Genomic DNA, 14,372 nt, shown 5'->3' with positions numbered 1-14,372 from the left:
GGACTGCAGCCAGGTCTGCCTGTCTCAACTGCTGCCACCACTGCTTGCTCCTTGCTTGTGCAAGTGTAGCCCTTTTTTCTTAGAAGTATTAGAAACACCATATGGAGCTATTGTTAGCTCATCTGTGGACCTTGGAACAGGATGGCACTGCCCTTATTTCTTATTTTTTTAAATCTCTACACTAGAATGTTTGTGAAAATGTGCTTTCACTAGTAATAGAACAGCACAGGTACAGACATAAACCAGATGATCAAATCCCTTTTGTTGCCCTGTGGGGTCAGGCCAATCCTCAGGATCTCAATATTGCACTGTTAGACAGGAGGGCATGGTGTACAATTGCACATGCACACACTAAGAAAAATCAATTACGTACATACACACACTAGGAGCATGCACACACTCTAGGTGCATGCACCCCCACCAGGCGTGCGCGCGCGCGCACACACACACACACACACACACACACACACACTACCAATCCAGGCACATACACATCCAAAATTACCAGCCTAGGCAAATGCATGCCTATCACCAGTTCAAACACCTACACTCACTCTACAGACCGAAAGAAATTAGACCAGAATCAATTACCGATACCTGCACACCCAATACACATATCACTAATTCGTATATCATGCACACAGTGATATACATGTATATCAGTTCACCTACATACCACTCAGCTACACACACACACACACACACACACACACAGGTGAGTTCCTAATTTGTGGTGTGTATGTATGTGCTTGGTGTACTTAGGATACCTGGGGGAAGGTTAAGGTAAGAGAGAGAGTGAAAGTGTAGGGGTTGAAAGTTGCTGAGACCTGGATTAGAACTGGTAGATTTAGAGCTGGGTTGAGGAACTGAGGCTTGGGGTTATTTCAGATTACTGCTGGTGGAGACTGAGATAAAAGTCGCCAGTGCCGGGATTAGAACCGACAGACTAGAGGGAAATTGGAGTAATTTAAGGTTAATTGGTGTTAATTGAAAGCAGAAAACTGGCAGAGCAAAGGAGTAATGCTGAGGAGAAGCCCGGAGGCTGGAGCCGGAGCAAGGAGACTACAGGGGAGTTGAGACGTACATGGGGAGAGGAAAACTGGGAGTAGGGTTGAGAGATGGCAGAAAAGCAACAAGGCTAAGAGCTTACAGAGAGCAACAGGGCTGAGAGGATGCAAAAAATGGCGGGAGCAGGGCTAACAGCTTGCAGAAAGCAACAGGGCTAAGAGCTTGCAGAAAATGGACAAAGAGGAGCTGAGAGGTGGCAGAAAAGGGGAGACAGAATTGAGAGATCAGGAAAATGGGGGGGCGGAGGACTGGAGCCGAGAGAGATAGACAGAGACCAGAATTTAAGATAGGGAAGGGACTGGGGCTCAGTAAAACACAATCCAACTTGGGGTTACAAATGATAGTGGTTTTATTGAATGAGGGAGATGGTGACACGATATTTTATTGGTTTGTTTGCACACACACATACACACAATGGCAGCAGGGGTTAAAGAGGCTTGGTGCAGAGGCTGAAGTCTGGGAGGAGAGAGATAGAGTCCAAATTGGAGGAGGAAATATGCAAGTGATATCTACCTATACCAGGCTGAAAGTGGGTCCTTGATGGCCAATCGGGGTCTCCTTCAGCTCGGTGTTGTCCAGAGGGGGTTGCCAGCAGGGCCTCTGGGTTGGAGAGGCATTCTGACATGGAGCTCGTCTGGTCCAGATGGAAATGGCATTCCCAAGGAGTCAGACTTCACTACCCCTTTTTATGGGGCAGACTACTTCTGATCTCCTATGGGGAGGACCTATCTAGGCAATGTCAGTCCTATTCCAGAGGGCTCCAGGTGTTCTTACTGAGCATGTGCAGGCTTGGCACAATAGTGGGTTGCTCATCTTTTGTTTATTGAATGCTGAGGGTGGTTCCAAGGGCTGGGTCATTTGTCCAGGTATTGATGTTGATGGTTCGGTCATTCAGGAGGAGCCATTTTTAGACCTACTGCCATTGTCTCTCAAACACCCTCATTCATCCCCATTCACTCAGGAATCAAGTTACATAGGAGGGGTAATGTGGGTCATAGGTTACACAACCGGGCATGGGGATAAGATGGAGGCTTGACATTACAAGATGGAAACTTGACATGACTTACGCCAACTTACATATATAGGCCTAAAACAGTAATCACACAATATAAAAGCAGTACCAACATAATAATTATCACTTATAAAACAGTGGGAATCTATATCAAAATAGCAGGGCACTTATTTGCAAAGAGAGGAGAAAAAAATAAAACTTACTACCTAAAACAAAATGTTAAAGCTTATCCTATATCGTAGCTTACTTATAATTATCTATACGGAATAGAGAGGGAGAGGAAAAGTCAGAAATAGTTGGGGAAGGGAAAGGAATGCATATCTATCTCTCTATATTAAAAAAAAAAAAAAAAGAGGAAAAAAAAGAAAACTGAGGGGTTGTTATACAAGCAGTGGAATAAATTCCCTCCTGTCCCCTCCACCAGATGCCTGAGGGAGATCCCTGCCCCCACCTAATGGCCCTGCAGGTCGGCATCTGGCCGTACGTACCTCCACCCGGCTACTGCAGTGGTGAGGAAGCAGGGCCCTTGGTGGGGGCAGCAGCCCCATGGTGTCTGGGAGCACGAGCCTCTTCTCAGCAGGGTCCCTGCTGCTGGGCTGACAGACTGTGCACGGTAGTGCCAGGACCTGAAGGGAAGCAAAGCCCTCCACGCTGGTGCTGCTGACACCTCTGTCCACAGCAGCTTTCCGAGCCCCACGGCAGGGCCCCCTACCAGAAAGAGCCTTGAGCTTGGAGAAACCATGGCAGACCTTGGGGCCCTCTACCTATTACATGCCCCTGTCACGGTCGCTCCCCCATTGCTGCTCCAGTAGTCGAGCAGGGGTGGTGGTAGGGCCCTTTAGGGAAGGGGTAGGGAGCCGAGTTATTCCCCGCTCTGCCCCTGGGGCACCGCAGTGGGGTCTGCCCACCCCAGCCACTGCTGCCACCACTCATTCTGTGCCTGAGCAAGCAGCAGAATAAGCCACCTCTGCCAGACACTAGCTGTGGCCAGCTCTGACCCAGCTTCAATCCACCAGGAGTACCAGGGGGAATAACCCCGCTCCCTGTCCCCTCTGCCTCAGGGGCGATGGTGGTCCACCGCTGCAGCAGTGAGGGAGGAGTGCTCAGCAGACCCAGCTCAGGTCCCTGCTGGTGGGACAGGAGGGGGGAATTAAACCCCTCTCTGGGCAGACCCCTACCTCTGCCTGTCCCTGCTCCAACTGGGGAGTAGAGGGCGAGGCCAGCCCTGCTGGGCTGAAACAGAAAGCCCAGCCCAGAGAACATGCCAGCATGCTGGAGGACTCTTTCACAGATTCATAGATTTATAGATGTTAGGGTCGGAAGGGACCTCAATAGATCATCAAGTCCAACCCCCTGCATAAGCAGGAAAGAGTGCTGGGTCTAGATGACCCCAGCTAGATACTCGTCTAACCTCCTCTTGAAGACCCCCAGGGTAGGGGAGAGCACCACCTCCCTTGGGAGCCCGTTCCAGACCTTGGCCACTCGAACTGTGAAGAAGTTCTTCCTTATGTCCAGTCTAAATCTGCTCTCTACTAGCTTGTGGCCATTGTTTCTTGTAACCCCCTGGGGCGCCTTGGTGAATAAATCCTCACCAATTCCCTTCTGTGCCCCCGTGATGAACTTATAGGCAGCTACAAGGTCGCCTCTCAACCTTCTCTTGCGGAGGCTGAAAAGGTCCAGTTTCTCTAGTCTCTCCTCATAGGGCTTGGTCTGCAGGCCCTTGACCATACGAGTTGCCCTTCGCTGTACCCTCTCCAGGTTATCCGCATCCTTCTTGAAGTGTGGCGCCCAGAATTGCACGCAGTACTCCAACTGCGGTCTGACCAACGCCCTATAGAGGGGAAGTACCACCTCCCTGGACCTATTTGTCATGCATCTGCTGATGCACGATAAAGTGCCATTGGCTTTTCTGATGGCTTCGTCACACTGCCGGCTCATGTTCAACTTGGAGTCCACTAGGACTCCAAGATCCCTTTCCACTTCTGTGCCACCCAGCAGGTCATTCCCTAGGCTGTAGGTGTGCTGGACATTTTTCCTCCCTAGGTGCAGCACTTTGCATTTCTCCTTGTTGAACTGCATCCTGTTGTTTTCTGCCCACTTGTCCAGCCTATCCAGGTCTGCCTGCAGCTGTTCCCTGCCCTCCGGCGTGTCCACTTCTCCCCATAGCTTTGTGTCATCTGCAAACTTGGACAGAGTACATTTCACTCCCACGTCCAAGTCGCTGATGAAGACATTAAAGAGTATCGGTCCAAGGACCGAACCCTGCGGGACCCCACTGCCCACACCCTTCCAGGTCGAGACTGACCCATCTACCACGACTCTCTGGGTGCGACCCTCTAGCCAATTCGCCACCCACCAGCCAATTCGCCACCCACCAGCCAATTCGCCACCCTCCGTGGCTTTCCTGGTTTAAAGTTAAACCAGGAAAGGGCCTGGAATAGACACTGCACAAACCAGTTTGAGCCGAATCAGTTAAGTCTGATACTACATTAAACCAGATTTATCTCAAGGTCGAATGGTTATAAACTCCTGCAAAACCGTTTCAGGCTGGACATAAAGAAGAATTTCTTTACTGTCCGAGCCCCCAAGGTCTGGAATAGCCTGCCATTGGAGGTGGTTCAAGCACCTACTTTGAATGCCTTCAAGAGAAAACTGGATGCTCATCTTGCTGGGATCCTATGACCCCAGCTGACTTCCTGCCCCTGGGGCAGGGGGCTGGATTTGATGATCTTCCGAGGTCCCTTCCAGCCCTAATGTCTATGAAATCTATTAAATCCATTTTGGCTATTTTCAAACTGGTTTGTGTGCACTGAATGTCTGTTCTGTTACAGGTTTAAACCAGTTTCTGATCACTTAAATCAGTCTGTATATAATGTCTATCCCTAGCCTAGTTGGACAGCTCTGTACTGTTGTATCCCTCATAAGTGCTCTGAGCTTATCATCATGTTTATGTACATTCTCCCAGCTGCCAAAGCTTCACCAGAAAAATTGGATTTAGTTATCCGGTGTGCCATATAAAAATGTGCGTAAGCTTTTTTGCCTCTCAGAATGCATGTTCCAAGACGCAACAAATGACTTTCCTTCCTATACCCACCTAAATTGTTTATAAAAGAAACACATAAGAACAACTTAACTATTCCATGTTTTTAAAAACATATTTTATACATATGAACACATACCAACATACTCTAAATATTGCCACTTACAGGATGCTTACAGACGTTTAAACAAACAAAAAAAAAAACAAAAACCCCAAAATGTGTTTTAATTTAAGCTTAGCATGTTCCTGCACCAGGCCCAGCGCATACCCCGAAGAGGCATCTCATTAGTTGAACCCGACCTGCCCACCATCTGTACAGATTGGAAGCTTTAGTGGGGCATTTTTGGCACTTTTATCTAATAGCTGATTCATGCACTTTTATTTTATTTTTTTAATACCTGTAAGCAGCCATAGTGTTGGTATCTATAGAAGATAAAAGCAGCTGTAGAATTAGGCCCTAAAATGGCAAAGGTAAATAAATGTGCTTTGTGGGTTTGAAATAAAAATTAAGAACAAGTTAAAAGAACTTTGTAAGTAGTTATTGCAAGTAATATGCACAGATATATACATATTTTACTTGGAATAACTACTTACAACATTATTTCAACTTTGCTTAATTTTATTTCAAAACCACAGCGTGCATTTACCTTTGCCTTTTTTTAGAGCCTAAGAACGTGTGTAGATGAAACGGGGGCCCTAAACTGAAGCGGTAGGTTTAAAAACCCACTGCTTCAATTTAGGGAAAAGTAAACCACCGTGTCGTGCACACACCCCACACTCACCTGCCTCTCCAGAGGTGGGGAGGAAAGGGAGAGCTGCCAGCAGGCGAAGCAGTCTCTGGGCAGGGCTGGTGCTTCCCTCCATGGCAGGTGTGGGCCCCCCCAGGTGGCACCCACCCGCAGGCACCAGGCTCGAGCGGTCCCGGGGGACACTGCAGTCGTGGAGGGAAGCACCGGGCCCCTGTGCAGGTCAGGCAGGCTCCAGGGGAGGAGAGGATAATCAGGCTCGCTGCTTTTCTTGAGAGGAGACCATTTTCCCAGGCTGCTGCCAGGCTCCCTGCAGAGCTTTCTGCAGAGCTGTGTAGCTGCACAGAGCCTGGTGCTTTGTTTCATGGTTGTAGGAGCAGCAAACTAAAACATCTCGGAGGAGTTTTAGTTTGCTGTGCCCCAAGTCATTTAAGGCACGTTACGGCACCGAATGTCCTACAGCAGCTGGAATTAATGCACAATATACCGCTTAGGCATGCAAACACCAACACCATTAAAGCAGTGCAAACACATTTAGCCCACTGTGTTGTGCACACACGCCCCCATTTTGCCTACACATGGCCTAATTCTATACCTGCTATTATGTTCTATAGATACTGTAGACATTGTAAGTGGCAATATTTAGAGCATGTTGGTATGTGTTCATATAGATATAGATAGATTCAGTGTTTTTTTAAAACACTGAATATGTTTAATAATACTATTTAAGTCCATTCACCATTATGTTATTGCTGTACCTCAGCTGTTTATCCATCAATCTCTTTTCTTTTCATTTTGTTTCTATAGTGTATGTATTGCTTTGCATCCTGAACATTCCTACATACACTTAACATGGCTCCTGCATTTGCTGTAATTTGCAAGAAGCCATATTTGTTGCCCAGAATAAAATGATTTTATATGCCATTATGAAGGAAAAAAAAGTGCATACATTCTGAATACCATATTTTCTCTCATATAATTTGCACCTATCTCCACAAAAAATAGCTGGTGGAAATTGAGTGCACATGATGTACAAGAAAAAGAGGATCCCCATGGGTCCAGAAATCTGGCAGCAGGGAAGCATTAATTGCCATACATCAGGGAGCCATGGCAATTAACTTTTCTAGTGTTCCTCCTCTCTGTCAATTTTCTAGACCAATGGGGACCCAGAGCACTAGATCAGGTCAGCATGCAGGGCTAGCAGAAGGCTCAGGAGCAGGCTCTTTTCTTTAGCTGTTGCTACTCAAGACATTTACCCAAGGTAAGGTTTCTTTATTTTTCATGTTACCTTGTCAAGGAAATACAGAAGATTGCACAGAATCACATCATACTTTAACAACTTTCTAGTGTTCTTACATTTAAAGACCAGACCTTGAGGCCCTCTACATATTACATGGATTACACAATTAACTGCTTAATTGCACAATTAAATGAGACCAGTTATACCTGCAAAGTAACTATTACACCATAAAAAGGTTCATGCAGCTATAAAGTTAAGCAGCTCCCACCCCCTGCATATTCAGGTAAAGGCATAATAGGACCAAATGCAGGAGGCATGATTATGAGTTCCAGTATAAGATCCTCTCATGCCTTACTGCCAGTACAGGGAGAGCCCAGGATTGCTATCCCAGGTTTCCCCTGCACTGGCAAATGGGAAACTTGAAAGCCCAGCTGCAACCTAGATACAGCCAAGGCTGCGAGTCCTACAGCTGCCAGGATTTGTAGTCCCACTTGTGTGTGGGGCATAGCTAGGGCTGGAAGTTCCATTAGCTACAAGACTTCAATCATCCAGCCATGGGGATGGACAGAGTCCCCAGCACCTACTCTTGCAATCCTCCTCCAATTAGCATGCATCCTCCTCCTCCTCCAGAAATTGCTGGTTTCTTATCTTTCCAAAACTATACTTGTTTTAAAGAAGAGGTGTTGTTTTTCCCCGTTCATAACTGCTTATTGTATTTCCCCTATTTTTATTTGTCTTTAAACTCCCCAAATCTGACTATAGTATGTTAAGTTCTCAAAGTATCTCAATGACTGAAAACCTAATTCCATCTAGGAAACCTGATAGCTTCATAGATATAACTGCATTTTTTAAACAGAAAACAGCATGGGGTTTCTTTTGAGAAGAGATAATTCAACTTCTTATTCTTTTTCAGTAAGAACAACATTTTCTAAACATATACTAACTACACTGTGGATTAAGTACTTACGTGCTGCAGCAATTTGTCCCTCTATCTGTATTTAGCTTCTAAGTGACTTACCAGGATCTGAAGTTTCCAAAGCTACCGGTAGACTTCAAGGACGGGAATGAGGAAAGAAAAACAACCAAACAACCCCCTCCCCACATAATACCAAACACCCACCCACCCAAACACAGACCTATTAATATTATATGATCTTCCAAGATGAAAGGAGGGAATGGCACTTACTATATTAGACTGATATTAACTGAAAAATCCTCAAGAGAAAAAGGTCACTAAAATGTAAAGGTTACACACACATTTTATACTTAGGGTAATCCAGGAATCATATTTAAAAAAGCACCTTTATAGAGATACTACTGGGTCCCAGCATTTTAAGGTATATGGAATAGTTGCTGAGTTGGCCAAGTCTTAACAACTGAGTCTATAGAATTCTGATAATAGTTTGTTGTAAAGCAGTCCACACAAACAGAATGCATTCTCTGCTCTTGTATTCCTCCTTTAAGGTTTAATACACACTCTTAGTCTACTAGAAAATGGCTACACCTTTCCATAAAGTTATTCAGGTTCACAGATCTTGGCATTGTCAATATCTGCATTCAGCAAATATGGCTTGACATACATACAAGCAAACTGAATGCAAGGCTATGAATTACCAACACGGAACAATTTTTGTAAAAAGTAGCTGAATTGGTTTTAGTATACCTGCTTCCAGTTTTTCTACTGAAATTCACTGATTTTTTTTTATACCTAATGGAAGCACCAGAGACAGATGTTACTAACTTGTATGTATTTTAGATATGTTTTCATCAATGCTTTCATAATTGCCCTTCCTGTCAACCAACCTTCACCTGGCTCTTTATGCATCTACTAGTAACACTTATATGTACATATAAAAAAATAAAAAATCAAACACCTATATTAACTCCACCTTTTTTGGGTGGCTTGGAGTTATGACTTGTAGCTCAGAAATTTTATGTTCTGCATTCCTGTCTAACCTGTCTTTGAAACACCATTCTCTGAATCCCTCTCAGCTCTCTTCTATACCACTATTAGAAAGACGCTATCATTTCTTCAACATCCCAAGCCCTATGTAATCCATTTTTTTTCCTATCCTCTCAATCTCCATGTATGAGAGAGAGGATGTATGAGTGTTTTAAATATTGCTCTTTAATAACTGCTAATTCCATTCTTCCCCCATGGCTTCTTAATTCTTTCTTCACTTGTTTAATCTGCTGTAAAATGATTATTTTTTACCCTGCTCGTTGTATCTCATTCTATTTTTCAGTGCTGCTACTCTGATATTTTGACTTATTTTAATAGCCTTTTAATACTTTTAAAAAATGATCTGTTTGTACAGCCCAGGTGCATGTGTGACATTATAAAATATTTTCTTTGCACAATGATATTACTTGAGAGATCACCGTTCCTTCTATACTTATATTGCTCCTCCCTGTGGGACCCTTTTCTATAAGTGGCAATAGGTCAGGCCTTAGATGCATTTTAAGTACATTTGATAGGGTATATTCAAGTTACAGTACTACAATATTTATGTATTGTAGTTTTATAATATGGCTGAACATCTTCTATAGTCTTATGCCTCATGGAGCCATCTATGTGGCAGAAAGTAACATATAAGCTGAGTCTTTCACAGTATTTTACTTCCCAGATGATGGAACTAAAGTGATACGACTAGTTCTAGTGGTATTATAGCCTCAAAAAGAACTCCCTGAAGGAAAAAAGAATGGACACAGATTGCAGGGAAATCTTAAAAATTAAGGGAATTATCCCAAATAAAAACAAGAAAATATTTATATTTATTGATTCTCATTCTTACATTTCATTCCAACAGAACTGTGTACACAGAAAATTTATTTTCACATTGTGACAGACAGCACATTGTATCTATTTCTCAGCCTATAAGTCAAATAAAACATGATCTTATTGGATTTAAAAATTCAGTAACAAAAATTAATATAATACTCATTCCAGACACTTTATATTAGGAGACACTATTTGTGTTCATCCTCTGTTTTCCAGGAAAAATTATAACAAAATTAAATAAAAAGTAAGTTGCCTGTGTTTACAGGACTGCAAAAAATAAACTTAAAATAAAAGCTTGCAAAGCTTATTTTAAAAATAAAATACCTTCAATTTTGATCCGTGGGGCACAGGTGGGAATCCATCTGGTCCAGGTGGTAAGAACAACTCCCATTTGCCATAATCCTTTTTTTGGTATGGATGTGAAAATGGATTCCAACCATCTGCAATTTTAAAATAGGTATTACTGCTACATATTGTAATTTTAATTAAATACATAGTAAAATATTTTAGTTATTTTCTCGATAACATCCAGAGAAAGTGGGAACTGAAAAACAAAAAGCAAGCACGCATTTTTCCACTTGGTACTCCTTCATAGTACTGGATCAGATTCAATAAATAGAATTATCTATTCATTACAGATCAGACTCCAAAATTAATCTCAACACAGTGGTTAGAGAGTGATCCCTGCTTCAACTTAATTCAGACACGGGAATTTTACCATGACTTTATTTTACTGCCAGTGCCTAAAATAAATTTTAAAATAGTTAAATCTGTTGTGGGGGGAAAATCACTGTTCTTGATTGAAGTTAGATTTTAACTATAAAGTATAACCTTGACTATAGGTCAACTCCAAGTTTGCCAGTTTCAAACACAGCCACTGAAAATAACATGAGCCCTTACAATTTAAAAAAAATGAAAAAAGTCTGAGGGAAGTCAGACAAGGAATTGCTGTTCAAAAAAAGTGGGCCCTCGTTGTGATTTTTGCTGTCTTTTAGGCTTATCATACCTGAAAAAGACAGAGTTTGAACCTATTTTTGTTTTGAACCTCAAGGACTTCTGACCATCTAAGACGTTTGGGAGGTTTAGTTCTTTGACAGATACCCATACACTTTGGTTCTCAGAGGATTCCTAGAGTTCCTTTGCTAGAGGAAAGCTATACAAGGGCAACCCAATCTAGTGCATCAGAGCATAAGGCTGGGAATCAAGAACTCTTGAATTTTAATGCCAGCTCTGACTTACTGTGGGTACATCTACATGTGCCATTGGTGTGACCAAATAAACTCTCGTGCAGTTCATGCCAGAGTATACTGCTCCTGAACACAGCGTTTACATATGTGCCCAGGATTTCAGCACATTGAGCCAGGGCGGCACAGCCCCAGCTGGCATGGGACCTAGACAGGGGGATCAGGCTTCCAACCTACAGCCACTCCACCCCAGCTTAGCATCCTGCAGAGGGGCTGGCTGAGGCATGAGGGTGCTACAATGTGGTGTTGGCTGGCAGACAGCCCCCGCATTGTAGCACCAGCCCTGGTCACCATCTACATGTGTGTTGCAACATGGTAAATAACTCCACTGTAGGATATTACTTGAGTAAGGCAGTACTATCCTATAGCAGAGTTAATTAGCTTACTCTGGCCTGATAGTGCCACTCACAGTAAAGCACACAAGTAGATGAACCCTGTGTGACTTAATCTTTAGATGGAAGGTATATTTCATTTTTTGCATAGAGAACTTCATTCTGATCTAGTTATTTAATCAGCATAATGATAACACAAAGGCTTTAAATCTAGATAAGGGCTCCATCCTGCTAGACAATTGTGTATAACCAGAGGTCCCATGTAACAACTGCCAATAAAAAACAAACAAACAAACAAACAAACAATCCCCCATGAAATAAAGAAGTAGTTAATTACTCTCCATGTCACCAGACCCTGGTCAATCACTTTTTTTCCTTCTCATCACATTACTTCTATTGCTTTTCCACCTCTCCCAAATCAAGTAAAAATAGCTCAGGTGCAATGAGAACTCAGATTAAAAATAGGACAACGTATTTAGGTCTAAAGTAATAGCTCCCAAACAGGCTCCAGTACTTAACAATTGGGATCATAAGCCTCAAACTCAATTATAATGGTTGAACTGGGACAAGTAATTGGATTGCCATCGGGGAAAAGGAGTTTGGGAACCACAGGTCTAGAAGTAGAATTTACTTCAGTTGTTTTTACCAAAAAGAAACATCCATGTGTTTGGCTGGTGTGCAAATTTAGAAATGAAGGACAATAAAGTAAAAATCAGAGAGGAAGACAATCATAAAGTAGTAAGGACAACCACTTAAAAATGAGTGCGTCTATCTGTTTAATTAATGGGATTAAACAACCAACCAGTCACCCTGCTAATGCAGGCTATTTCTCTGTAGGTTCCTATAATACTGGTTTGCCCTTTGGCCTGTAGTTTAGTTTATGTAAGGCTATCAACAGACAGCATCTTTGGAGCAGAATCAGCTGTGTCAGAACATGCCCTGTGGGGGGGAACCCTGTGGTGTAAGCATCTTGCTGCCACACCCTGATTTGGGGTACACATCTGCTGGCTGCCCCAAATCAGGGTGTGTCCATGAGATACAAGCACCATAGGTGTGCCCTGCAAAAGATTCCTGCAGTACATATCTGCAAGTGGGGGATCCACGTGGGTTTCCCCAGTTGAAGATACCTACCTGGAGTTGTGGCATGGCAGCCCAATATGCACGCAGAGAGATTCCCCGAAGCGGAATTATTGTTGCACACAATAAGCAAACAGACATCCCCATTTAAAGCACCATAAATTGTCACTACTTTAGGTTGCACAATTTTTGGGGGGGCACTTTACGAGTAAAACAAAAGACTAGCATGTCTGCTCACTCGCAACTTGTGCCGCCATAAATTATGGCGGCACAAGGGTGACATCTGTTTGTACCTTAAGTGTCAGATTCCACAATTTTTTTTAGATAATACAAAAACATAAGTCTCTTAAGATTTCACTTTCCTCCATCTGAATATTATCCACATTTTTTTCTTTTAATTTCATCCTACTACAAGCCATAATTAGAGTTCTGGGTCCACCGTTTTTCAGTGTTCAAGCAGACAGATACCAATACAGTTCAACATTCATGATTTATTCCTTCCTACACTGCTCTTAACAACTTCCAGAAGGTAGAATTAGCCATGTTCCTATACACCTTTACGCTATAGCACCTCTTATTAGCATTTTTAAAAATCATAACCAATGCAAGAGTCAATATATGTTATAATTTGTATTTTGGTAACACCTTAGAGTCAAAGTTGTATATCATGCCATCCCCATGTTCAAACAGAACAGAAAGACTGACTTTGTTCCAGAAACCTTTTATGTCGAGCTATCAAAGGACATTTTGAAAATAACAACATGCACATGTACAATACTTCTCGTTGCTCATTTTACTTCCTATGTTCCTCCTTGTCTTTGTTAGTCATTACATTTTCTAAGTCTGTTCCCATACTGTTGCTCATGGACATATACACCTTTCAAATTAAAGTCCTAGGAACTTAGGAAAGCAAGGCTGGAAGGGACCCCACATGGTCATCTAGTCTAACCCCTGGGCAAGGCAAGATTACTCCTAAATAAACTATCCTAGTAAAATGTCTGCCTAATCTGCTCTTGAAAATTACCAGGAATGGAGATTCCACAACTTCTCTAGGTACCCTGTTCCAGTGTTTGACTACCTTCATAGTCAGATAGGTGCCTGAGGCCATTGCTCCTAGTTTTGTTCCCTACGGCCACAGAGGAAAGCACATCTCCATTCTCTCCAAAATCACTCTTGAGGTGTTTGACGACTTATCACATCTTCCATCTCCCCATAGTCTTCTCTTCTCTGAACAAAATAGCCCTAGTTCTTTCAGTCTTTCCTCAGAAGTCGTACTTCTCAGGCTCCTAATGATTTTATTCACTCTGTGCTGGACTCTTTCTAAACTGTCCACATCTTTCTTGAAGACTGGGGTCAAAACTGGACACAGTACTCCAGGTGAGACCTTACCACTACTGAGTAAAACAAAAGAATCACTTCCCTTGATTTGCAAGCGTCACTCCTGCTAATGCAACCCAGTATGTGGTTGGTTTTTTTCCAGCAAGGGCACATCGTTTGCTTATACAGGCAGTCCTCGACTTACAATGTTTTGCGTTACAATGTTTCACACTTGCAACATTTATAAATTGACACCCTGTTTCGACTTTACAACACTTGATCCAATGCAATGCCACACCAACGAACACGTTTGCTTCATCACCCATCTCCCTGGAGAACAGCTGTCCAAACTTCCTTGGACACTTCCTTTAAGAAAGCAGACAAGACTCCAGAAAAACCTGCAGCCAAGACTTCTGGAGAAGACTCCAGCCAAGAACCCTTCAAAAAGTCCAACCAAGAGCCTTTCAAAAAGTCCAGCAAAGTCACCTGAAAGAAGTTCTTCCAAATCAATACG

At 43.0% G+C, this 14,372-nt stretch overlaps 1 protein-coding gene across 3 annotated transcripts in view; it reads right to left on the bottom strand.

The window, feature by feature from the left end:
- The window catches only part of GBE1 (1,4-alpha-glucan branching enzyme 1), a 341,386-nt gene that overhangs the window by 199,151 nt on the left and 127,863 nt on the right, over positions 1-14,372 (bottom strand). For all 3 annotated transcript variants that reach the window (XM_059720624.1, XM_059720625.1, XM_059720626.1), the window contains one exon: positions 10,213-10,328. In XM_059720624.1, the coding sequence (XP_059576607.1) occupies positions 10,213-10,328 (116 nt within the window). The remainder of the gene's footprint in view (positions 1-10,212; positions 10,329-14,372) is intronic.

Source organism: Alligator mississippiensis, chromosome 1 (assembly GCF_030867095.1).
Source record: "Alligator mississippiensis isolate rAllMis1 chromosome 1, rAllMis1, whole genome shotgun sequence".
NCBI lineage: Eukaryota > Metazoa > Chordata > Crocodylia > Alligatoridae > Alligator > Alligator mississippiensis.
Note: the sequence above shows the minus strand (reverse complement) of the source record. Positions and strands in the feature narration are given on the sequence as shown.